The following is a 26,418-nucleotide window of genomic DNA, read 5'->3' on the forward strand; positions in this document are numbered from 1 at the left end:
ACACCTGGGAGGTGGTCATATGAGCCTTGCTCCTAGCTCTGCACTCAGGAATCACTCCTGGTGGGCTTGGGAAACAGGAATCAAACCCAGTCAAATGCCATACCGCCTATACTATCACCCTGGTCCAGAAGACAATTTTTTTTTTCTTTTTGGGTCACACCTGGTGATGCACAGGGGTTACTCCTGGCTCTGCACTCAGGAATTACCCCTGGCGGTGCTCAGGGGACCATATGGGATGCTGGGATTCGAACCCAGGTTGGCCCCATGTAAGGCAAACGCCCTACCTGCTGTGCTATTACTCCAGCCCCAAACAAATTTCTTTTTAATATGCCATGAAAGACATGATTGAAGCCAGATTCTTACCTTGGGGAGCGGGTAACTCTATGAGGGGATAGAAGTGCTCACAAAGGTGAAACATGTGTATGTGGTAGGCCATAGCTAAACCTGCCGCAAGAAAATCACGAATTCAATGGGAATAGATGCAGATAAAAGGAGCATGTCCCAGTGATTGGCACAGCACATGTTTAAACATCCCGAAGCTGCACACTGAGTCTGGGTGCATAGTAACAAAATGATTGCCTGGGTATAAAGTGGTTACTAAGTTACAGTTCTATGTCCTAATATTGTGTCATTCCACTCAGTGTGCACTAAGACCATACACTTCCAGTCTGGTTTACCTGCTCTTTGCCATTTATTTTCTGCTTCGGGATTAAACGTCACCCTGAAGTGTTACCCTTTGTATAGCATTTTTCAAAGGGAGTGTAGTCTCAGGGGCAGAATATGTGCCATTAGAGCATTCCAAAGAATGTTAGGAATTATGAGTTGGAAGTACTCATTCTAGTAGGAGGCTTTATGAAGGAGCTGACACTTGAACTGGGGCTTGGGAGATGTGTAAAATACTATAAGATAAAGATGGAGGGAAGGGCATTACAGGAACATAGAACAATGTGAGGGGTAAAATAGGGCGGAAGGCAGGGCCAGTGTCCTGCAGAACAGAGCAGGTGAGGCAGTGGAAGGCAGAGCTGGAAAGGGAGTGTGGATGCCAGGTAACAAGAGTTGACATTTAATGTATTAGTAATAAAGAACCAAGGGATTTTTGGGGGGGGAGTGCTTTTTTTGGTCCTTAGGGGCTATTCCTGGCTCTGTGCTTAGAAAGATCATATGCAGTGCTGAGAACAGAACCTGCATACACCACATGCAAGATCAGAGACTTGCCTTCTGATTACCTCTCTAGTAACCCCCCTCCCCCGCCCCCAGCCCAACCAGGGATTCTTTTGAGCAGCTATTAATGTATGTGAAAAGGTTGAGTAAGGGATACAGATCTTGCAACACTATCATGAGGACATTCCTTCAAGTGCCCAAGTATGAGCTAAAGTCATGTGCAATTGAAGAATAAGACACAAATATAAATAGGGTTTATTGCAAAACTTTAGGGGAGCACCAGAAAGGGGAACTCTGTATGAGCCTGAGGTTTTGCATTTTGACAGGTAGGAGCATTGTGCTTTGTGACTAGACAAAGAGAAGACAGAGAGAAGACATACTGTAAGAGATCATGGACTGACGTGTGTGTGGGACCTTCAGGTTCAACGTGCCAAAAGGGAGTTGAAAAGAGGAGGAACTTGGAGTGTGGAGAATCAGTCACGTACTGAAGGGGTGAGTCAGTGAGTCGGATCTGTCACAAGCACGAACCTAATCACAGGTCCGAAGTGACATGACAAACGACATAAGGAAGGCAGATCTTGGAGCACCCTGGAAAACAACAAATATTTGTGAATATTGGTTATTTATAGCTCATGTTTGTTTCCACCGGCTGTTCAGTTCTCAGAAATCAACCTTTGTCCCAGGTTGACCTCCGAAGCGAGCAGAGATTAATAGTCAAAGGGCACATCCGCGTGAAAAAGTCAGACACCAGCGAAGCGGCTGGAGCACTAGGGTGCCGGTGAAACTCACGAACCGGGACTGCAAAACGAAGTCGGCGACAGCACACCGTTTTATTTATTCATCCGACTGCGGGCGGCGCGAGCGCTCACTAAAACCATAAAAATGTTTCCCCAACGTGGGTAGGGCAGGGCCGGGGGTGAGGTCTGGCAGGCAGGGGTGGGTCAAGATTGCAAGGACTCGAGAGCGGCACGCGAGCCGCCGCCGCCGCCGCCGCCGGGGACACAGGAGCCACGCCGGCCGCGTCATTCCCGGCTGGAAGCGGACCGCCGTCATCAGGAATACCTGCAGCATTGCTCATCGGACCACTCCCGAGTCGGTTCCAAGTGGGCTGTCGGCGCCGCCCCCAGGCAGGGGGCCCGGCGCGCAGAAATGCACCGCCCCCCGCCCCCTCCGGAGGGAGGCGCCGCCCGGGGCATACATTTCCCAGCCTGCAGAGCGGGCCCCCAAGACCCGTTCCCCGGGGGCGCTGGGTTTGCAGCAGGGGATTGGCGGGCGGCCTCCCCGCCCCCGGGTGGCCCGAAACGGGGCTCGGGTGGGGAGATGTGCGGCGATTGGCCGGCCAGAGTTCGAATCCCTCCCACGGATGGTGACGACGGACGACGGGCTTGCTACTTAAGGCGTCGTGGCCTCGCCCGCCCCGCCTTAGCTCCCGCGCTAGAGAGAAACATGTATCGTTTCCGATCACAGCTCTTCACGGGGATTTCTGCTGCCGCCACCGCCCACTCTCACCCCCGCCGCTTCTCGCCTCTGTTGTTAGCCGAAGACTCGCCCCTCTGCCGCCCGCCGCACAGACGCACCAGTAAAAAGTGCAGCTCCATCGGCTGATCCTCGCTCAAAGCTCCGAGTCTAGGCGGCGCCGGGCGTCCCACGATGCCGAAAAACAAGAAGCGGAACGCTCCCCACCGCGGCGGCGGCGGCAGTGGCGGGGGCTCCGGGGCAGCTGCTGCGACGGCGGCCACAGCAGGTAAAAAAAAAGGGTATCCCCGCCAGCCCGCGGCATCCCGGTTGCCGGCCGGTCTGGCGGGTCTCGTGGCGCGAGGCACGGCGGGAGTCGTAGTTCTTGCCCGGCGAGACTTGGGCTGGCGCGCGGGCGCCCGGCGGGGCTGTCAGAACTACAGTTCCCAGCGTGCCCCGGGCGCCGCGCTCGCGCGATTTGGCGCTGGCATGCGAGCCTCATTCCTCCTGGGCGCCGGCTGTGGGGGCGGGGAGGGGGGCGATGCGGGCGGGGAGAGGTCCCCACTGCATGCGTGTGTGTCTGTGTCGCGATCGCGAGTGGCGGGAAGGGGGGCGGGAGAGGCGCTCCCGCCGGGGGCGCTTGCTTGCTCTCCCGAGCTCCCGGGGCTTTGCGGGTGACCCGAGAGATCCGAGTGTGGCGTGCGTGCGCGCTGCCCCGGGCAGCCTGACATTCCCTGGCACCGACCTGGCAGCTCCGGGGAATGCCAGACGTCCGGCGGCTTGGGACCCGCTCTTGCGTCACGCGGCATGGGCCTGGCGCGGCGGGGCCGGGGTGACGCAGAGGCGCCTGGGTGGCTTTGCCTCACGCCGCCCTTTTTTTTTTTTTTTTTTTAATGCGTCTCCCGCGTGTCCACGTGGCCCGGCCGAGTGGCTCAGAGCCACTGTCCTCGCCTAAAGCTTGAGTGTTCCTGCGTGTGGCACCTGCACAAGCCTCGAGGCCACCTCCACCTCCCCTGGCTGCGGGGTGGGGTGGGGGTAGCTCCGCGGTCCCCTTTGTGTCGCATTTTACCGGGTTAGCCCGCGCTGGTGCTGGTGCCCAGGGTGCAGATGAGATCAATTTCAGGGTCTTTTATTTTATTTTATTTTTTCTCTTTTCTCCTTAACTGCAGTTTATCCTAGGTGGGTTGGATGGTAGGTGGGTGCTTAACTGAATTAGTGACACGAACCATACGATTAGCACAAAAGCTCTGCAGACGCAAAGTCCTACGAGAGACCACCCTCCACTCAAACGCATTGGCAACGGGAGCCGGATAACATGACCTCAAGTCATAATGGTTGAGGTGATGGAGTTCAGTCTTAGAATATCCCCAAGTTTTCACCTCCGACCTCATTTCTAGTTTTTAGGTAATTCACCGCCCATTGACCCTTGACCATGACACCACCTTTGTTTGTTTCAAGGTAGATTGGCCAGTTTTCGTGTTAGAGGTGATTGGAAACTGGTATTTAAATAACTTTTTTCTTTTAACTAGGAGTTAAAGCAGCACTAAAACTTGTGGCTCTCTGTTAAACATTTTACCAATGGGATGGATATTTTTTTCTTTTGTATCTTTTCATCTCTTGCACTTTTCAATGACCACGAATTGAATTTCTCTCATCAAGGTGTAAAATAGGTGGTTTTTGGTTTTGGTGGTGGTATCTGCTATGTGTGATTTAAGGACACCTTTACATACGTTGTCCCTTCTCTTTAGCCTTGCTGCACCCCTTCCTTGCTTGAGGAAACATTTTAATTCCAGAACCTTATTCATGTTATTCTTTAAGTTTAGTTTACCTTTTGTTGATGAAATAATGGAGAAGCAGGAAGTAGAGGTCATTTTGAGACAAAGATTCTATTGCTGGCCTCTTTGAATTTCAAACAGGCTTTTACACCCTTCCGCCAACTTCCTTCTCCCCTGACCATGGGAAATGCCTTTGATTTACCCAAAGGCTCATTGATGATCTTGCAACAACTTTATTGCTGCTGCTTTTTCCATTCTTTTTGGTCACAAAGGTATGTTTAAGCACTGAATTTTCATGTATACAGGCAAATGAAAAAAATAATTCTTTAGTTTATAAAACTGCACTCTGAATATCTTTTGAGGTTTACACTGGGGCTGAGTAACTTGATTTCCTCTGAATGAGGCTTAACTTTTTTTTGGGGGGGGGAAGGGGAGGGAGGGCCACACCAGCAGTGGTCAGGACTAACTCCTGACTCTGTGCTCAGGGATCACTCGTGGTGGTGGGGCTCAGGGGAAAGGTGAGATGCTGGAATGAAAAATGGCCTGGTGCAAGGCAAATGCCCTACCTGGTTTCTGTAAAACATTGGAAAAAATTACTTTTGGTTTTGGGCTACACCAAGGAGTGCTCAAGACTAATTCTTGACTATTCACAGCGACCATTTCCGGCAGTTCTTGGGGCACCCTATGTGTTGGGATCCGTAAGCAAATCAAACACCCTACCCTCTACTCTTGCTCTGGCACATGGAGAACATTTTAAAAAGACAAAACTTGTTTGTAAGGAAACTTCTAAGATAAGGATTTGTTGGCGCACCTCCTCAGTCATGGGACTTAGGATCACAAGAAGGATGGATCTGACCTATATGTCAGGCATTCATGCCAGTTCTTCTAAAAGAATTTTATTTAGTTTTTGAGCTTGGCGTTTGGGGACCACTTCCAGTGGTGGTCAGCGCTTATTTCTGTTTCTGTGCTCAGGAATTGCTCCTGGCCTGAGGGGTGCTAGGGATCAAAACCTACTTGCTATACTATCACTCAAGCCCTCTAAATATTTTTTTTTTCCCCTACTGTGGGCTTTGGTTGACTTTAGGGGTAATGGATGTTCTCTAATCATCCCTTTACTTACGTGACTTTGCGCTTTGATTATTGAATTTCTAAAGTACATTTAGAAAAACTGAAAGCTAGTATACTGACATGTATATATGCGACACAATTATTTATTGTCCATCCCCTTTTTACCTCATAGGTGGCCAGCATCGAAATGTTCAACCTTTCAGTGATGAGGATGCATCGATTGAAACAATGAGTCATTGCAGTGGTTACAGTGATCCTTCCAGTTTTGCTGACGATGGTATGGGTTTTAAATTTGCAATTTCAGATTGGTGGTTTGGGGTGGAGGAATCTTGCGGTTAAGATAACACTATTAGTATTTCCTAAGGGTTGTTTTTGCTACTTTAATTATAGTGGTTGTTTCTTTTCTTCCTTAGGCCCAGAAGTTCTTGATGAAGAAGGAACTCAAGAAGACTTAGAATACAAATTAAAGGGATTCATTGATCTGACTCTAGATAAGAGGTTGGAGACCTTGACCTTTTCTGATTTTTTTCTAATTAGCCTCCTTTAGATATGTATAAATTGTGTGTGTCTGATTCTAAAGCTTGATTTGTGTGCTTCTCTTTGTTACTGTTTTATTCTTTTTGGAACTTCTGTCGTTTGTTTCCTTTGTTTTTAATGTGGATAGGAGCTTGCTGCTAGAATTTAGCAATTAACTCAGATTAGTTATTGTTTTAGCATAAAGCCACATAACTATTTGATTATAATTTAAATGGATTCACTAAATTTAAAATTAGCATTCAACTAGAAGGATAAAGGAACTTTGCTTTTAAAAGCCTCATTCAAAATTTGCTACAGACATCAGGGAGAAATAGCAAAGCTAAATAGTATTCATATTTCACAATTGCTCTGAAACTGATTTAAAATAAAGAGGGGTCCAGAGTATGAGGGTTAAGGCACTTGCTGTACACACGGGTGATCCTAGTTTGATCCCTGGCACCACATAGGGTCCTGCAGACGCTGCCTGGAATAAGCCCTGAGCCCGGTCGGGTTTGTCTAACCCGTGCCCCTAAAGCCCACAAAACAGGGTGGGGAGATAGCTCAAGCGACTGGAACACAGGCCTGGTGGCCCCAAATTTCAATCCCCAGCATTCACACTGAATGGAGGAGCCCTGGTGCCTCTCCTCCCAATCCAGAAACAAACAAAAAAGCCCAGAAGTTGGTAATCATGAAATTTAAAAATACTTTGTGGGGCTGGAGCAATAGCACAGTGGGTAGGGCGTTTGCCAAGAGTAACCCCTCTGCATCACCGGGTAAGACCCAAAAAGCAAACAAACAAACAAAAAACACTTTGTAGTCCTGGGGGGGAAAAAGTGTGTTTACTTATATATGTATCTAGTATAGGAGAATATGTTCTTATGCATTGGAACCAAACACTAGATTTTAAAGTTCACGTTATAAAATAAATGGAAAAATGCTTTGCTGTAGAGTGGCTTTTAGAACTTTTCATGTAAATTGTAAAGGAAAATTACTAGTGAGAAATGGTTAGAACTTGATGACAATTAGATGTTAAAGATCCATAAGAATGGGGCTGGATCGATAGCACAGCGGGTAGGGCGTTTGCCCTACACGTGGCCAACTTGGGTTCGATTCCTAGCATCCCATATGGTTCCCTGAGCATCGCCAGGGGTAACCCATGTGCATCGCCGGGTGTGACCCAAAGCAAAAAAAAAAAAAAAAAAAAATCCATAAGAAAATATTGAGGGGGAATTTTGAGCTATTTCAAAAAGTCATTGTTAGATACATTCCAGCTTTATCTTTTCTGTTTTATTTTAAATAGTGCAAAAACAAGGACAGCAGCTCTTGAAGGTATTAAAAATGCACTGTCATCAAAAATGCTTTATGAATTTATTCTGGAAAGAAGAATGACTTTAACTGATAGCATTGAACGCTGCCTAAAAAAAGGTAATGTCCTTGTATTCAAGTCACAGGGAAAGAACTGAAAAGGGATTTGCTACTTTCTTGTTACTTGTGCTACTTGTACTGCTTGTTAATGGCAGTCAAAGACTAGTTTACTGCAATACTAATTTACTGCTACATCTTTCTACACCATATTCTTCAGTAGGAGGCCTGCCACTCTGAGGGGGAATGATGGGGACATTGGGGTAATGATGGAGGGTAGCTGACCCTGGGAGAAACAGTGTTATGCACGGAAACCTCATTAACTGTTCTGTAAACCAGGGTGTAAAAAAAAGGTACCTGTCAAGGAAGTGAGGTGTGGGGGGTGGGAAGGAATCTGTGGCCATTGGTGGAAGAAAGTTGATATTCATGGTGGGTTCGTATTAGAAAATTGTATACCTGGGGCTGGAGCGATAGCACAGAGGGTAGGGCGTTTGCCTTGCACGCGGCTGACCCGGGTTCGATTCCCAGCATCCTATATGGTCCCCTGAGCACTGTCAGGAGTAACTCGCCAGGTGTGACCCAAAAAGAAAAAAAAAAAGAAAAGAAGAAAATTGTATACCTGAAACTCAACTATGAGTAATTTTGTAAATCATGATGCCTCAATCAAAAAATTTACAGAGTACATCATACGTGATAAAACTCAAAATTAGACTCCTCAGAACTTATTTGTAAATTAAATATCTTGAAAGACTGGGGTGGATTGTCATGCTCTATTAACTCAGAAGCATTCCTTTATGTCTATCAGGTTTAAAAACTTGGATTAGTTACCAACTAATTTCTTGTTAGAAAAACTATCCTACTTCATTGTTCTAAGAATTTGAAAGTATGACTCATTTTTTTTAAAAGCATCCATAATACCTGTAGATGATAGCTTTTTCCAGGATCCCTTGGAATATGTTACAGAACTTTGTGTAATTGAGATTCTAGAATTCGTATTGTTATAATCACAGAACTTTAAGGAATTATGAATAGAGATCTCTAAGATTGTCCATATTTCAGATTAATATAGGCCTCAATTAAAAATATTTGAGTATGTCTGCTTACTATTTTGCTATGGAAATCATCACTTTTTAAATAAGATATTTATAGCAGCCAAAATGGAAGAAGCACACATTTCTTTAAATGGGAGTGAAGTGAGCTGGAGTTATAGTACAGTGGTTAGGGTACTTACCTTGTATACAGCCGACCCGGATTTGTTCCCTGGCAATCTTATGGTCCCCTGAACGTCCCAGGAATTTTCCCTGAACTCAGAGCCAGGAATAAGTCCTGAGCATTGTTGGGTGTTTTGGTTGCCTTCCCCTCTCCACACCCACCTATAAAGTTAAATAAACTTAATTTTGTTTTCTTGCTTGAGTTTTGTTATGGGTTAGTATTTTTGAGACAGGTATTTGGAAGCTTTTCGTCTAAGCTACCCTTCTTATATCAATCAGATGCCTGGAAAACATAAATTTTATATATACATACATATGTACACATATATATGTACATATACATATACATATACATATACATGAGAGCTTATATATACAGCACAGACATACACACACACACATATACACAGTAACAGATAAATACATACTTGTGGCATATTCGATATGCCAAAAACAGTAACGATAGGTCTCATTCTCCTGACCCTGAAAGAGTCTCTAGGCTGCTAAAATCTCAGGGCTGAGTGTAATAAAGAGGTTACTGGTGCCCGCGAGAGTAAATCGATGACCAACGGGATGACAGTGATACAGTGATATAAAGGCTTATTTTTGGACTATCTTGTGATGGTAATTGGATGTTTCTCCTAATTCTGTCTGGAGCGATCCCTGAGCAGGGCTGGGTGAGGCCCAAAAATCAAAACAAATTTTATTCTAGGGCTGGTACATGGAGCACTTGCTTTGCATGCAGTAACTGTGAGCTTAGTTCCTGGCACTTTGTGGTCTTCTGAACACAGCACTGTGTACCCTCCAGCTCCCAAATTAAAAATAAAGATTTTATTCCAGCTGGCATATTTTATACAGTACCAGACAATAATTCTAAGTTCAAATTTGCCCAAACCCTTTGGTGTTATATACAGTGCTCAAGAGTAAATTTACATGGACATTTACGTTAGTGTATTTTCTACAGTTTTTAGGAGCCCCCTTTATTAATTTTAATTTTTGTTTTTTGGGCCATTTCCAGTTGTCCTTGGAGTTATTCCCTTCTCGGTGCCCAGGGGACTGGGTAGTGCTGCTGCTTGAACCCGGGCCTCCCATTCCAGTCCACTGAACTAATTCTCGCCCCCAAGAGCCCCTTTAATTTTAACTTGGTTGAAGAACATTCTAGTGAAGATGGGGACTTTGAAGGCTTAGTTTGGACTATGGACGTCTGAAATACTAGGGAAAGGAATGCAAAGCTACTTGAGCCCGATTCTGTGAATGCAGAAATAACCGGGCTAGAAATGTGATTGTTCCCAGGACGCCCCGCCTTCCCTTCAGCTCGGTGATCACCTCTGTTTGAGGAACAAGGAAACAGTTTGGCAGTGAGTGAGTGGTTTGGAGGAGCGCTGAGCGGTGATGAGGTCTCTTTCAGAGTTGCAGCTCTTCGGCGTCACCAGCTTGGCAACCGCATCTCCAAACCTGGCATCTCTTGTGGGTCTCATAAATGCTCGATGCTATTTTGAAACTGAACAGAGTTGGGGAATGGCTGCCTTAAGTCTACTGAAAATGTTGTGTAATGGTGTGTCCTGGCGTATTTGACAGGTAAGAGTGATGAGCAGCGTGCCGCGGCAGCATTGGCGTCTGTTCTCTGCATCCAGTTGGGCCCTGGGATTGAAAGTGAAGAGGTTTTAAAAACTCTTGGACCGATCTTAAGGAAAATTATTTGTGACGGAACAGCCAGCATCCAAGCGAGGCAAACTGTAAGTATAAAAGTTACGTTTTGCGGGGCTGGAGGTGGATGACTCAAGGGGATGGAGTGTCCACACAGGAGATCCTGGCTCCGTCCCGCACACCGCATGGTCCTCTGAGCACTGAGCTGCGAGGAGCCTCGAAGCATTGTCAGATGTGGCACAGAAAAGTCATTGAAAAGGTTTTTTTACACAAAAACAATAGGAAAAAATAATTTTTTTTTACATCTAGGCATGACTTTCAGACATTAACTTTTTCATTCTCACTGTAATTTTACTGAGCAGGATGGCATGACAGTTATTTAAAGTTTTCTGAGACCCCACAGAGTATTCCAAAGTGAACAGATTTCTACATATTTGAATGTCATGAAATTGAAGATCTTATATGCCGATGTGGAATACTGTGTTGCATTGCAGGTAGAGGGAGCAGACTGTAAAATACTTTTGAGTAACACATTGATTAGATGATTTCCACAATGTTTTGTCATGGGGTTCTGAAGTTTAATGGGGTGTTTTTTTGCTGACTGAACTCTAAATCCTCATGAAAAAGCTGCATTTATGGGTGCATTTGTGGACTTGGGGGTTCTGAAACTGACTTGTGAAACATTCTTAGGTTTTAGGGTTTGGAGAAGCATTTGCTTTCTTAATTGATTTCTGTTGCTTGTAACACTTGACTTTAGATTATGGGTATTTTGTGGATTTGGAGACCAGTCCGTCCAGGCAGTGCTAGGGACTGGCCGTGTTGGGGGCAGGATGGGGTAGGCTTTCTGGTGCCAGGGATCAAACCCAGGGCCTCGTACATGCTAGGTATTTGCTCTGTGAGTTAAGCCACAAGTAATCCTGGCCCTGGTTTTGGTGTTTTTATTTGTTGTACAAAGTGATTATAAATAACAGCATTAACACTGTTACTTCATAGACAGACATGGAGTGATAGTGCAGCGGGTAGGGCATTCGCCTTGCACGTGGCCGACCCGGGTTCGATTCTTCCGCCCCTCTCAGAGCCCGGCAAGCTACCAAGAGTATCTCGTCCCCACGGCAGAACCTTGCAAGCTACCAGTGGTGTCTTCGATATGCCAAAAAACAGTAACAAGTCTCACAATGGAGACGTTACTGGTGCCCACTCGAGCAAATCAATGAGCAATGGGATGTCAGTGACAGTGACTTCATAGACATAAATAAGGTCTTAGGTAGACTTGAAAAGTGAATCTGAATCTACAATGATATAAAGAATTTAACTTTTTTGGACAGGGGCAGGGGGCAGCCTTGCTGGGGCTCAGGGCTTACTCTTGGCTCTGCACTCTGGAATCATTCCTGGTGGTGCTTGGGGAGACCATATGGGTTCTGGGGATTAAACCCAGGTTGGTCATGTGCAAGGCGAGTGTCCTACCCACTGTACTATCACTGTGGCCCTAAAGAATTTAATCTTACATGAAATTGAATGTTCTATTAAGAGAACGAGTTCAAATTTGAAAACTTGAATACTGGGTATTTAAATTAGTTCCTTCATCTTTAGCAGTATTTAAAGAAAACAATGCTTTTTTTGTTCAGATAAACTTGGGAGACTTGCTGGCTAAAAAAATCTATTTCTCTTTGTTCCTGTCACTGCGCAGTACGGATAAGCATGTTCTCTAGGCATCCGTCCTGCAGCTCTGCCACATCTAGATCTTTGCGTGTCTCAGCTCTGGTAGCTAAGTAGGGAAAGCCAAAAAGAGAGGCTCACTCCAGCCTTATACTCCTCTTTTGATTTGTCAACTTTGGAGACTGAGAATAGCTTGTTTCCCCTGTAGGCGAAATGGGAGTTTGGTGGTTTCATAGAGATCTTCTTCCCTCTAATCTTAACATAATGTCTAATTATGCTTCTGCTAAAATATCTCATTTCAGTTTTGTTGTTTTTCTTTTTTTCTCTCTCCTTTGAGTAGTTTCACGCACATCTTAGATAAGAAATTTATTTATTTTTGTTACTTTGGGGCCATACTTGGCTGTGCTCAGGGTTTATTTCTTTTTTCTTTTTTTTGCTTTTTGGATCACACCCGGCAATGCACAGGAGTTACTCCTGGCTCTGCACTCAGGAATTACCCCTGGCGGTGCTCAGGGGACCATATGGGATGCTGGGAATCGAACCCGGGTCAGCCGCGTGCAAGGCAAACGCTCTAACTGCTGTGCTACTGCTCCAGCCCCAGGGTTTATTTCTGACTCTGCTCAGGGATCATTCTTGCTGGTACTCAGGAGAGACTTTATGGGGTGCCAGGGATAAGTCCTAGGATGGTGTCATGCAGGGTGAGCACCTTAATCCCTGTTCTCTCTCTAATCCTAAGAAACTTCAATGGAATTTTTTTGAAGTTACCTTTTTTTTGTTTGTTTGTTTTTGGGTCACACCTGGCGATGCACAGGGGTTACTCCTGGCTCTGCACTCAGGAATTACTCCTGGCAGTGCACAGGGGACCCTATGGGATGCTGGGATTTGAACCCAGGTCAGCCACGTGCAAGGCAGACACCCTACCCACTATGCTATCACTCCAGCCCCTGAAGTGACCTTTTGAGTGCGATACAAGAACTTAGGTTAAAACACACTTCCTTTAACTCTTCATCTGTATTCTTTATTTCTATATGATGGTTGGTACTTAATATATTTGGGAGCTTGGGAGACCAGGGTGAGTGCCACATAGGGCAGTGCTCATATTATATTTATGGTGGGGCCAAGGGCACTGTCTATGGTGTCAGGGATTGAACCCAGGTTGGCCATAGGTGAGGCAAGTGCCTTATCCATGGTATTCTCTCCCAGTCCCGAGAAAGTTTCCTTATTGAATTATAAAAGCAGGAAGATGGAGAAAATTTCAGACACTGACGACTTATTTTCTTTTGTGTTTTCAGTGTGCCACATGCTTTGGTGTTTGCAGTTTTATTGCCACAGATGACATCACTGTAAGTAGGAGACCTTCGGCTGTCCTTACTGAATTGCACATTTCTCATTTAAGACAGTCACCTCATTTCATGTTCTTGTGTCTCAGGAATTGTATTCAACTCTGGAGTGTTTGGAAAATATCTTCACCAAGTCCTATCTTAAAGAGAAAGACACTAATGTCATTTGCAGCACCCCTAATACAGTGCTTCATATCAGCTCGCTCCTCGCATGGACGCTATTACTGACCATATGCCCAATTAATGAAGTGAAGAAAAAGCTCGAAGTGTATGTATCTTTAGTTTCATATTTCATAGAAACATTTTTTGACACATTGAATTACGTTCACATAGTAATGACAATCTCTTTCGTAGGCATTTCCACAAACTTCCAAGCCTTCTCTCCTCTGATGATGTAAACATGAGGATAGCTGCCGGCGAATCTTTGGCTCTTCTGTTTGAATTGGCCAGAGGAATAGAGAGTGTAAGTATCTGATGAGAGCGGGAAAAGGTGGCATCACAGGGACCACGTTTCTGTCATTGTCTGATAATTAAGTATTGGATGTTACCTTTGGAGCATGGCCAGTTGAGCACCGAAGAAATTGATGACCCTGCTCCTTGGCAGTGGTGATAGCAATCATTTTAAAAGCAGTAGGCTAGGATGTCGATCAGCATTTGAGCATATGTCATCGTACTTCATTTTCACTGTCTGTAGGACTGAAGGGTATAGACTCGGCACCATTCAAGGAGAGAGCTGGGTATAGTATGGAGTCTCTTTAGAGACTCTTTAACATGAGCAAAACTCAGGCCTGATCCTTGTCAGAGGATTGGAGTCAGAGTTGCCTTGTCACTGTTATTTAATGTCCCTCAGCCAAAGATGGAGCAGGACATCACCTGCTGGACATGCGCTCTGCGGTTCTTTCCCGCCTCACCGTCCACTTGTGGGTGCTTGATAGCATGGCAAGGGGTTCGCCAGAGCAGCCGGGCTTCCCAGTTTGCCTGACACTGTACCCTGCTGAGCCCTCAGAATCTGGGCTTGCAGGCAGCCTCTTGCTTCAGGCTAACTGGGATGTGTAGTCACCCTTGTTTGTGACCTCCTACTGCATTTTAATTTAAGGAGAAATACTGTATTTCCAGAGTAAAACCTTTTGTTGAATTATTTGGGGGCTGGGAATTTAATTTAGCCAGAGAACCCTGGGCAAGTATCAAGTGTGCAAGGCTTTGGGTGTGATCCCTGGTGCTGCAAGAAAACAGGGAAAAATTATTTAGCAGTAATTCTACATGGGGTTAATAACTGTTATGGGTTGCCCCATTTCTTTGCATTCCATTCTAGAACTGTTTAAAAATGCTTGGGATTTAAAAACTTGAATTCACGAAAGTAAGTTCATGCTGTCAATAGCAAATGATTCTCAGATTGGATTCTTGAGGAGGAATCCATTTTATTCTATTGAGCTAGTTAAATGTGTCCATAGCATTTAAGGCACAGAAACTGGATGTCCTAGTTTTTCTTTTTCTCTCTCTCTCTTTTTTTTTTTTTGCTTTTTGGGTCACACCCAGCGATGCTCAGGGGTTACTCCTGGCTTTGCACTCAGGAATTACTCCTGGCGGTGCTTGGGGGACCATATGGGATGCCGGGGATCGAACCCGGGTTGGCCGAGTGCAAGGCATATGCCCTACCCGCTGTGCTATTGTTCTGGCCCTTGGATGTCCTAGTTTTTCATCTTCCGTTCCTTAAGCTGGCCGGAAATGATCATAGCTTTTCTGTACTCTTTGAAGAGTAAGAGGTCTGGGGATATAGGTCAGAGGTCAGCGGTGCATACCTAGCATTGCATCCCCCTGACCAAAACAATACTGCATGGTAGGGTTTCCTCCCCCAAGGCAGTAGTAGTGCATCTTAAATTATGCCGACTTTATCAGAATTGTGTATTATATAATTATAATCATATATATGTTCACTGGGTTAATAACTGAAGTAGCCTAAAGAATGCATCCAGATGTTTCATGTCCTGTTAAGTCCGAGTTCAAGGACACGGAAAAGCTGGATTATAAATTAACATGGTGTTTTGTTTTGTTTTTGTCTTTTTGGGTCACACCCGGCGATGCTCAGGGGTTACTCCTGGCTCTGCACTCAGGAATTACTCCTGGTGGTGCTTGGGGGACCATATGGGATACTGGGAATCGAACCCAGGTCGACCTCATGCAAGGCAAATGCCCTACCCGCTGTGCTATTACTCCAGCCCCCAAACATGGTATTTTTTGAAGTAAAGGAATGTCCTTTGCTGGGGTGTTATGTACAGTGTACTCAGATGTTCTGAGCCATTAATCTATTCCCCTTGATCCCTCACATTTATACTCCAGGAGAGTGAGTGATCATATATGTACTTTGAAGAAGAGTATGAACAGAGAGGCTTATTATTATTTTTTTTTTCCCTGTCTTGCTTTTTGGGTTGTGCTCTGGGGGCTACGCCTGTTTTGGTGTTTGGGTTACACTTGGTGGTACTAGGATTGGACCGGGACCTGTGCATATACAGCATGCACTCATTCCTTGGAGCTCTCTCCAGCAGAGGCTTACTCTTTTTATTATTATTATTATTATTATTATTATTATTTTGCTTTTTCTTATTGAGTCACAGTGAGATAAACCTTTACAAAAACTGTTCATGATCAGGTTTCAGTCATACAGTGTTCCAACAGCCATCCCACTACCAGTGTCCCCTGGTTCCCTCCTGTCAACCCTGTTGGCCACCCCCATCTGCCTTTGTGGCAGGCGCTTTTCTTTTCTCTGTCTCTCTGTCCAGAGGCTTATTCTTTAAATAGAGTAAGCTAAATGATAGTTGCCGCTAGTGACAACATTTTCTTTTGTTTGGGCGCCACACTCTGTGGTTCAGTGCTTATACCTGGTGACTCTGCAGGTGCTCTTGGCAGGCTTGGGAACTACACTGGATTCCTGGGACCGAACCTGGCTTGGCGCATGTGCAAGGCAAAACCCGCACCCACTGTATTATCTCTCTAGCCCCCTCTAGTGACAGAAATTTTGAGGCTACAGGGGCTTTTTAATCAGTGGGAACTGGAGAGTCTCACTCTCTGGCTTATGCATGTGTGTGCTGGTTTGGGTCAGCTAAAGAAATGATTCATTTTTAGTGGGTCCTTGTTTTAATCGCCGTTCTTGGCAGTGCTCAGGGACCATGCAGTGCAGGGGTCCAACCCCAGGCCCCCACATGTAAAATCTGCACTCAGCCTTTTGAGCCATCTCCCTGATGCCTATCTTTTAGTTTTTAATGTTTCTGTGAACTGTAAGTCAAGAAAAGACTGGGGAAGTAGAAGACCTCCCCCTACCCCACCCCACGATTTTTTTTATTGTCACTGAGATAGACCCTTCGAAAGCTGTTGATGATTAGGTTTGTCATACAGTGTGTTAACACCTATCCCTCCACGGGTGTACATTCCCCAGTGTCCCTTCCATCAGCCCCTTCTCTCTCTCCCTTTCCCCCCCTCTCTTTCTTCCCCCCTCCCTCCCCCCTCCCTTCTCCTCCCTCTCCCTCTCCCTCTCCTTTTGGACATTGTAGTTTGCAGTACAGATACTGAGAGGTTATCATGTTTATCCCTTTATCTACTTTTAGCACTCAAGTTCTTGTCCAGCATGATCATTCCCAATTATTATTGTCATCCTGGTGTCTTCTCTGCCTTATCTAGCCTAGACAAGCTGTTTAAATGCAGGCAGGCATGGCCCCTGAGCATCATGGGGTATGACCTCTAGATCCACGGAACTACGGGACTGAGCACTACTTGAAAGACAAAAAAAAAAAGGTTATTAAATAAAAAGAGCCCAAAGGAAGAGATTTCTTCCCTTTTTTCACCAGTGGGGTCAGGGGCACAGGACTTACTCCTGGTTCTGCACTCAGGAATCTCTCCTGACAGGGCTCGAGGGACCCGTGGTGGGGGGAATCAATCCCAGGTCAGCCTCATGCAGTGCAAGTAGTCTACTAGCTGTACTATTGCTTTGGCCCCAGGGTAAAGAGAGTTCTTAAAGAATTTGACTACTTAAACTAGAACACAGAAGCCCATTATCAACCTCAGGGTGATAGCAAATAATACAATATAAATGCTTTATGGCTTATTTGGGATCATGCCAGTGAGTTGGAATTAGGTGCCTTAAACAGCGTTGCTTGTCTCTAGTACTTTGAGAACTTGAGCCTGTAACCCTGGTGGTGTGTGCTCTGGTCGCTGGGGCAGCCGCCTTGGTATGTGTATCTGACTCACCCTGAACTGCTTTGAAATTCTGGTCATGCCTTGAATTCAGAAATGCAAGGGCGTGATAGATGTTTGGTGAATACATCTGGAAAGACTTGGAAGGGGAATGTTAATTGTTTGGTGCTGACAGATTATCTTGCAACCAGTGTTTCTGGATTGAATTTTTTTGCCTCCTGTGAATGTTGCGTTTCCATGTGCCTGGGGGCCCAAACAGCGCGAGGATCTGTTATTGCTCCATACAGTACCCTTGGATATTTCCCAAGGTGGGGTGTTCCTGAGGGGGACTGGGTGGAACCATAAAAATCCTCAGCCAAATTGTTTTTTTCCTGGCAGGACTTTTTCTATGAAGACATGGAATCCTTGACTCAGATGCTGCGGGCTTTGTCCACGGATGGAAATAAGCACCGGGCCAAGGTGGACAAGAGAAAGCAGCGGTCGGTGTTCAGGGACGTCCTGCGGGCGGTGGAGGTAGGCCTCGGCGCCAGGCGAGCAGACTTGGGGTCATCCTGTAGAGCCAGCTGGGCCTTCGAGCAGAGCGGTGACCTCCTTGGAAGACGGAGGAGGATTTTAATGACATAAATGAAAGTACAGCTTTATAGGAATAGAAACACCTGAGAGAGTGGGGCTGGAGAGAGGCCTGAGCAGGCCAAGGGCCAGCTTTGACAGCAGGAGGTGTGGGTTCTATCCCTGTACTGCACACGACCATCCCTGAGCACTGCTGGCCGCAGCCCTCAAAGAGAAAGCTAATGGGAGGGGTATCTGGCTCACGGGGATAGCCTGTAGGTGGGGACCCTGGGTTCCGAGCTCTAGCAGCATATGGCCTCTGAGCACTGGCTAGGGAGTTCCTGTCCTCTACATTCAGTATTGCCCGGGGACTCTTGAGAACAGTGACAAGAGATCTATTCCATTGGTGTACTTATCGTTATTTCAGCAATGGCACTGAGCATATAAGTAGCACAGCATATTTTGCAAGGACTATTTCCTACCGAGTACCGTGAAGCAAAAAATGTCTGAACTCTGCCTAGGAAGGCTAATGCTTAGCGGAAATAACAGAGCCCGGTGTTGGAATAAAGCTCCCTAAAATCAGTCGTCGATGCCCAAATCCCTCCTGCAATCCTCAGATTTGTCTTAAGCTAAATAGCCAATCAGTTTAAAAACCTGCAGAGATTAGAGTGAATGGTAAAAATGAACTGTGGAATACGGGCGGTCTTACTGCAAGGAATCCCAACTTTTACACTTTTTATTTTTGGGCCACCTGGCGTTGCTCAGGGCTTACTCCTGCTCGGGGAAATGCTCAGGGAAATGCTGGAGAACTCAGAGAAGCAAGTGACTAACCCACTGTACCGTCTCTGACCCCTTCCACTTTTTGGTTGATCAGATCTTAGAAGTATTTTTAGATGGGGAGACGGCCCAGAGGGCTGGGGCACATGCCTTGTCTAGGGATACGGTCCCCCAAGCACTACGAAAGGAGATACATAGGCTAGAAAGGGCCCATTTCTCAAATTATTGCTAACAGAATTCAAGAGTATTACCATAGAATGTTTTTATGTCTATCAGAACTTAGAACAGGGAGAGAAGCCCGAGTTCAGTGTCTGGCACTGCATATGGTTCTCTGAACCCCACCAGGTGTGACCCCTGAGTCTAGAGTTAGCCTTGAGCACTCTGGCAATAGCCTCTGGCTAAAATCCCCAAATTTAGAAGCATCAGTTTAGGCCCAGTTGTTGCAAGCATACCACTTATTTTCAACCAAAGTCCATGATTTCAGTTAATATTCTTTTTTTGTTGTTTTGTTTTGTTTTTGCTTTTTGGGTCACACCTGGCAATGTACAGGGGTTATTCCTGGTTCATGCACTCAGGAATTACTCCTGGTGGTGCTCAGGGGACCATATGGGATACTGGGAATTGAACGCGGGTTGGCTGCATGCAAGGCAAATGCCCTACCTGCTGTGCTATCGCTCCAGCCCCAGTTAATATTCTTTGAATCTGATAACATTTAATTATTAGGTGCTTTGACATACAATTAATGTCAATTTTTTTTTTTGTCTTAGCATTGCAGTATAGCATCAGTTTGAGGCATAATTGAAGCACAGTGTGTGCACATACTGTATTAACTTCGCTGCTGAAAGTCCAGTTCCAAGGTCCAGAGAGATAGTATAATGGGTAGGGAGCTTGCTTTTCTTTTTTTTTCTTTTTGGGTCACACCCGGCGATGCACTGGGGTCACTCCTGGTTCTGCACTCAGGTATTGCTCCTTGCGATGCTCAGGGGACCATATAGGAGGCTGGGAATCAAACCCTGGTCAGCTGCATGCAAGGCAAACGCCCTAGATCCCCGGCATCTTGTATGGTCCCTAAAGCCCAGCAGTAGTGATTCATGAGTGCACAGACAAGAGGTGTGAAGTGTGGCCCCCCAAAAATGAAGACAATTAAACGCCATGCAAGTCCAGTTTTATCTTTCATTACACATTTGTCCCCATTTATTTCCCTTCTCCTTTCCCTTCTAGCAATCACTAATTATTCCCACAGTCCACATGTTTGTTTTTGTTTAGTTCAGTCCATCCATTTGTTCTGTTGACATAGCACGTTGAGTGTAGCCGTGTAGCATGTGGGTCTCTCTCTGGTTTCACTGGCGTCTGCATGATGCCCCTGGGCACAGCTGTGGTGCTTGCATTTCCTTCTCACATTCTCACGTTCTCTCAAAGAATAGACTTTCTCACAGCTTCGTGAGCTGAGGGTCCGGGGGTTCTGATTCGCATCGATCTCCCTTCTAACTGGATGGCATCTTTTCACGTGCCTCTTGGCCATTTCTGAGTCTTTGGGCAAGATTCTACAATTCAAAATCCTCGGCCCATTTTTTTTTATTATTATTAAGATGTTTGCCGTGATTTTTCTCACTTCACTTCCATTATATTTCTTAAGCAATAATGTGATCTTTAAGGGAAAATTGTGAACAAAGGTTTAAGGGCAGTAATTAGCAAAATTGGCGTCTCAGCCCGCTGTGGAACCGGGCCACATGCTGCAGCAGTCACATGAGAGCAATGTCAGTTGGATTTGATTCAGCCCTTGGTGACCTTTGCAAGAACAGTGACTTACAGGGCTGGGAGAAAAGCCCCGGGGGAGGTGCACTGGGAAGTGAAGAAGTAGATAGGGGTGTGTTTTGACTTTCTTTTCCCAATGTAGCTGTTGTGGGGAGGGGACCATAATTGATCCCTAGATTATGAGAGGGTTTTGTTTTATTGTCTTTTTTTTTTTTTTTTTTGCTTTGAGACTGTTCATAAAATAAATGTATGGAAAGGCTTGCTTGAAAACGTGAACAATGGCTTGTGATTAGCTTTGAATGGAGAAAGGGAGGGTTTGAATCTCTGATTTAGGAAAGAGAAGTAGGCAAGGATGCATAATGATGCATGAGTTCTTTTCTGGTGTCTTAGGTAGGTTCTTGGAAATTAGGACCGCTAAAATAATGCAATCTTTTTTCTTTTTCTTTTTTTTTTCATTGTTGTAACAGACTTGGCTATGTCTTTCATGAAAGTGCTCTGTCTCACACTTTGATAAGCTTCTGGTATTGGTCTAGATCGCTCCAAGATATAGATAGATCCCTTGGTAGGCAAGGGAACTCACTTATACAGGCTGAAGTATTGGCTCAAACCACAAACCACTGAGTGGCATATCCACAGAAGTCTAAAATTTATGTTGAATCATATGTTGCTGAGATAGAAAAGGAATCTGGTAGATGAAGAAGGCAAGACAATTGCTGTGATCTCACCTGTTCTTTCATTGAAGAGTTGTGGTTTTTTTTTTTTTTCCAGTTCTCCCTTACCATTGTGGATGACTTACAGTCACGTGAAAAATCCTATCTTGTATTGACTGTGACCTTTACTCCCATTGCACTCACTGTTCTGCACAAACCCCCAGTCCCACCATTGGTTACTCCTTAGACATTGTCGTGGCAGAGTTACTTCTATAAAATGTTTTTTGTTGTAGTCTTTAATTTTATTGCAGTTGAGGTGACATGGTTAGAATACTATCAGCATTCATGCTTCAGGTATAAAAAATAACTGTTGGGGTCAGAGCAGTAGCACAGCAGATAGGGCACTTGCCTTGCATGCAGCCAACCCAGGTTTGATCCCTGACATGTTCCACAAGCACCGCCAGGAGTAATTCCTGAGCGCAGAGCCAGGAGTAACCCTCCCCCCACCCCCCCAGAAAAATAATGAACAGAAAGTATTAAGTTACTGCACTTCCACCCATCACCATGGCGCTAGAGACCCTGCCTCCACTATCCTTATGCCTCTTCTCTTTCAAACAATATTTGTTTTGGAGTAGTACCTGTGGGATTTTATACTCGTGCTTTCCCATCCTGTGACCATGGAGTGCCAAGATCCCTCTACTGTACCTCACAGTCATGCTCTTCTCCGCACCCCCAGCTCTGAAATCTTGGACATAGATGCTGCCTCTTTTCTTGGTGGGGGCTGGGGGAGGGAGGATTTCAGCTGTGCTCAGGGGACCGTACGTGGTGCTGCTTGGGTGGGCTATATGCTGAGCATGCACCCCACTCACTGTCCTGTCACTCCTGCCCTTACTTTGTTCATAAGCTACCCTGACCCGGAAGTCTTCCACTCGCTGATTCTCTCCCCTTTGTGGTGGTGCGTGGTGGTGCGTGTGTTGATTCCATTTGCCTTCGCTTTCTTTCCTGGGCTGCTGCTTCTTCCCCTGGTTCCACAATTGCTTTGCTTATGAGGTGATAATTTGTCCTAACAACCTGCCTGCCTTCCCACCAATTATAGATGACTAAAATATCTAGCTTGCTTTTGGCTGGTGGGACTGGGGAGTGGTCTTTGGATCACACCTGATGGTGCTTAGGAGTTACTCCTGGCTCTGAACTGGGGAATCACTCCTAGCAGTGTTCAGGGGACACTATGGGATGCCGGGGATCGAACCCCAGTTGGCCACGTGCAGGGCAAGTTCCCTACCCCGCTCTATGACTGGTCTGGCCCCTCTCCTCTTTTTTGTTTTTATTTTTTTAACTGACACCTAAAGCCATTCACCACAGTGTTGCTTTGCCAGTAATTATCCAAAATTTGTGCTTTCTAGTTGAACCGCAACTATATATAAAGTATATGTACTTTTTTTTTAATTACTGAGTAGTTTTTTCACAGCTCAGGTATGAGCTGTAAGTATAAACCACTTTGATTGCATATCTCAACTTGTATGTTGGTTTCGAAATTTGTGTTCATGTAGGAACTCCTTAGTCTATTTCAAATCTTTTTATAATTGTTTCTTCTATTACTAGGAACGGGATTTCCCAACAGAAACAGTTAAATTTGGTCCTGAAAGAATGTATATTGATTGCTGGGTCAAAAAACATACGTATGACACCTTTAAGGAGGTTCTTGGATCAGGGATGCAATACCACTTGCAGGTAAGTGGGTGATTTTTTACTATATATATGTGTTTACTTTTAAATTGGGAAACAACATAGTTTACTTAATCAGCTTTTCAGTTTATTGGATATATAGAATGATTTCAATGTGATACAAATAAGTAGATTTAATTTTTAAAAGCAACATTGAAAAAGTATAAAACTTGACTTTGATTTGATATATTGGTTTGGAGGTCACACCTGGTGGTCCTTAGGGGTTACTCCTGGCTGTGCACTCAGGTGTTATTCCTGGCAGGGCTAGGGGACCATAGGGATGCATGCCAGGCAAGGCGCCCTACCCCGCTATACCATGCCCTTTGATTTTATTTTGTTTACTAGAAATCTTACTGATCTTTTTTATGAAAATGATGTGACAGAACTTCTCTTGGATTCAAGGCATTGGAGAATATTTTATCTCAAAAGCAGGGTGGCAGGCGGAGAGCGCCCAGGGCCGGAGCCCATGCTGTGCCTGTTAGGCCGAGTTCCATCCCCGGCTCCGGTGCCATGCGGGTCCCTGGTCTGCACCTTGTGTGGGCAAAATGAAAAATTAAAATAGAAAATAGGAGACTAAGTTCATAGCTAGGGGATCCATATACCAGCCATTTGAGTTTACCTTGTGGAAAGAATTTTAAACATTGCTCTTGTTACTGAGCCCTCTTTCCTTTTCCTTTCCCTCAAGTCGAATGAATTCCTTCGCAATGTATTTGAACTTGGACCTCCCGTGATGCTGGACGCTGCAACACTTAAAACAATGAAGATTTCTCGATTTGAAAGGGTAGGTGTGTTAGAGCAAAGTGGAGTTGAGGCTTTGATCCTGCCAGGTGACGGCATCTTTAGCTGTGTCTCTGTGGTTTTCGTGCCGTTAGCTGTGATGTTTTCAGGCAGAGTAGCTGGCGATGGAGTGTATGTGTCAATGAAAAACTTGACCTCGTTATCTTAAACTGTTCTCACATGGTTTCCGTTTATTCTATCATTTTGTGTTTAAACTTTGGTATTTTGGGGCCCTATAAATAATACTTTTATAAACATAGCCTGGCAAGCTACCCGGGGTGTATCCAATATGACAAACACAGTTAACAACAAATCTCAGAATGGAGACATTACTGGTGCCCACTCGAGCAAATCAGTGAGCAACGGAGTGACAGTGACATATGTGTACCTCTTTAAATTATTTTTTGAATACCTTATTAGGAACGGAAGATGTAGTATAGGGTTTTAGATTCTTGCATCACACATGGCTGACGCCAGATAGATCCTGGCATCACACATGGTACTTTGTGCATGGACTCATAACTAAACACAGTCACTGTGGCCCAATACCAAAACACAAAGTAATAAGTCAGGAGTACCTTTCTTTGTCATTGAGATATACCTCGGAGTGAAGTTCCTGGGTTTTGTGGTTTATGTTTAAATTGTAGGCAGCAGGGCCGGAGAGAGCAGAGTAATGAATGAATGTTTTGCACACAGTAGACCTGGGTCCAGCCCTTACCAGCTCAAGTGCCTGAGTTGGGAGTGATTTCCCAAACACTGCTTGGTGTGGTGCAAAAGAACAAGATCAACAAAAAATCACTAGAATAGCCAAACCAAACCCAGGTAAAATTTTGTGCATCCACCAAGAGTGGCTGCAGTATTTCGTACAATCCCGAAAATGGCAGTGTATGAGGGTAGAAATATGTGTTATTGTCTGTCCTTTTCCATCTAAGTGAGTAGGACATGTTCAATTATATAATTGTAGAATATAGTGAGTCATTTTTATGACTTTGTAATTGATGGGTATTAAAAAATTCAATACCTTTGTAGTAATATAATTAATAAAACAGTAGTATTTGGGCATATTCTTTTGAGTCTTGAAAAAGATTCTTGGGAACACAAGGCTAGATTATAAGTTTGGTCTGTATTGCCAAATTACTTCTAAAGCTATTATAATGGTTTTTCATTCTTAATTGTTTTCAGTACTGAATGAAAGCATAGAGCTTTTACATTGTTTGAACATTAGGTTTTATCATTTAAAACTTTTTAAAATTAATGTTTATGAATCTTTATCACCTTCCCCCTTAGTTTAATTGACAGTGTAACAGTTGAGCAACTTGTTCACATTTTGACCTGTCTTTTCCTCTAACTAGTTATTTGTGTTAATGTTTTTCACTCTTTTGTGTGGTTTTGTTTTTTGTTTTTTCTTTTTGGGTCACACCTGGTGATGCACAGGGGTTATTCCTGACTCATGCACTCAGGAATTACTCCTGGCGGTGCTTGGACCATATGAGATGCTGGGAATAGAACCGGGGCCGGCCGCATGCAAGGCAAACGCCCTACCCGCTGTGCTATTGCTCCAGCCCTTGTGTGGTTTTGTGTCTTAAGGTTTAGGGGACCGTAGAGAGCAGTACCTTGGGGGCTACTTAGGTGCATTTGCTCAGGTGTCACTTCAGCAGTGCTCAGAGAACCCTGTAGTACCAGGGCTCAAGCCCTAGGCCCCTGTATTCAGAGCGCACGCGTCAGCCTTTGAGCTATCTCCTCAGCCCCTCTTTGTGATTTATAAACATTTAAACTGTTGATAGGGCTGGAGGGCTGGCTCAAGTGGTGGGCAGTGACCAGCAAGAGTGGGGCCCTGTTTGATCCCCAGTGTCCACTCCTACCCACCTCTCCACTGGACATGGCCCTGTGCCCCCGACCACCAGAGTATGGCCCCTAGAGTTGAATTAGTTCATTTCTTCCTTCATGGTTTATTTTTTAGAGGATATCAAGTGGCTCACATGGATTTTTCTTTTTCATTTCAGCATTTGTATAATTCTGCAGCTTTCAAAGCCCGAACAAAAGCTCGAAGCAAATGCCGAGACAAGAGAGCAGACGTGGGAGAGTTCTTTTAGATTTTCTGCACTTGAAGACTACTTTCTCATTTCCAATTTTTATTTTATTTTTTTGTAACTTCTAATGTATTTAAACTCTTAAAAACAATTTTTATCTTGGGTCAACATAGGTAGTTTTTATAGCAGGGGTTATAATTTAATGTTAAACTATTGCAAATGGGGAGTTATGATGACTGAATAGTCTCTGTAAATATAATCAGTAAACATGAATAAAGTCTTTGTCATGTTTGGTCATTTTCTATTTATAATAAATGCAAAATAGGGTGTATCCCTTAGTTTCATTAGAAAACTATTAGCCACAGCCCAAGTTCTCGTACTGTGGCTACAATGATAATAGATTTAATACAACTTGTTCAATTTAAGCTTTTTAACAAATAGTTTCCCAAACCAGTTTGGGGAACTGGTTCTGGGAAAGCTCCTGTAATTTTCCATATAAATGGACCTAATACTTTTGTCAGTGGGATCAACAAAAGGTATCATACCAGATCTTACAACCACAGCCCAACTATTGGAAGTTCACGCTGAATTAACACTCGTCAGTTGGCCATATTCGACCACAAGCGAAACACTAATTTTGTCTGCTGTGTAAGACCTTGTGCTTTTCTTTGAAATAAAGATCTTTTCATGCAGAAAGTGCTTCTTTTCTAATGGGAAAATGCATCTGAATAATGAAGCCAGGGGCTACTGGATGGCCCAACGCACCAGAGTGTTCTGCT

At 44.8% G+C, this 26,418-nt stretch overlaps 2 protein-coding genes across 2 annotated transcripts; both read left to right on the plus strand.

Annotated features, from left to right (window-relative positions):
* Window positions 1-2,024: 2,024 nt before the first annotated feature.
* On the plus strand, window positions 2,025-2,766 carry LOC129399683 (uncharacterized). The gene has a single exon (XM_055120646.1). It carries the CDS (start codon window positions 2,311-2,313, stop codon window positions 2,764-2,766), a length of 456 nt encoding a protein of 151 aa, XP_054976621.1. The 5' UTR covers window positions 2,025-2,310.
* Window positions 2,767-2,773: 7 nt separating this feature from the next.
* On the plus strand, window positions 2,774-25,936 carry IFRD1 (interferon related developmental regulator 1). Its single transcript, XM_004602086.2, has 12 exons — window positions 2,774-2,905; window positions 5,632-5,736; window positions 5,873-5,957; window positions 7,276-7,400; window positions 10,127-10,284; window positions 13,144-13,194; window positions 13,281-13,459; window positions 13,546-13,654; window positions 17,755-17,889; window positions 22,710-22,838; window positions 23,518-23,613; window positions 25,613-25,936. Exons 1-12 carry the CDS (start codon window positions 2,812-2,814, stop codon window positions 25,700-25,702), a joined length of 1,356 nt encoding a protein of 451 aa, XP_004602143.2. The 5' UTR covers window positions 2,774-2,811; the 3' UTR covers window positions 25,703-25,936.
* The last annotated feature ends 482 nt before the right edge of the window (window positions 25,937-26,418 follow it).

Source organism: Sorex araneus, chromosome 1, assembly GCF_027595985.1.
Source record: "Sorex araneus isolate mSorAra2 chromosome 1, mSorAra2.pri, whole genome shotgun sequence".
Lineage (NCBI taxonomy): Eukaryota > Metazoa > Chordata > Mammalia > Eulipotyphla > Soricidae > Sorex > Sorex araneus.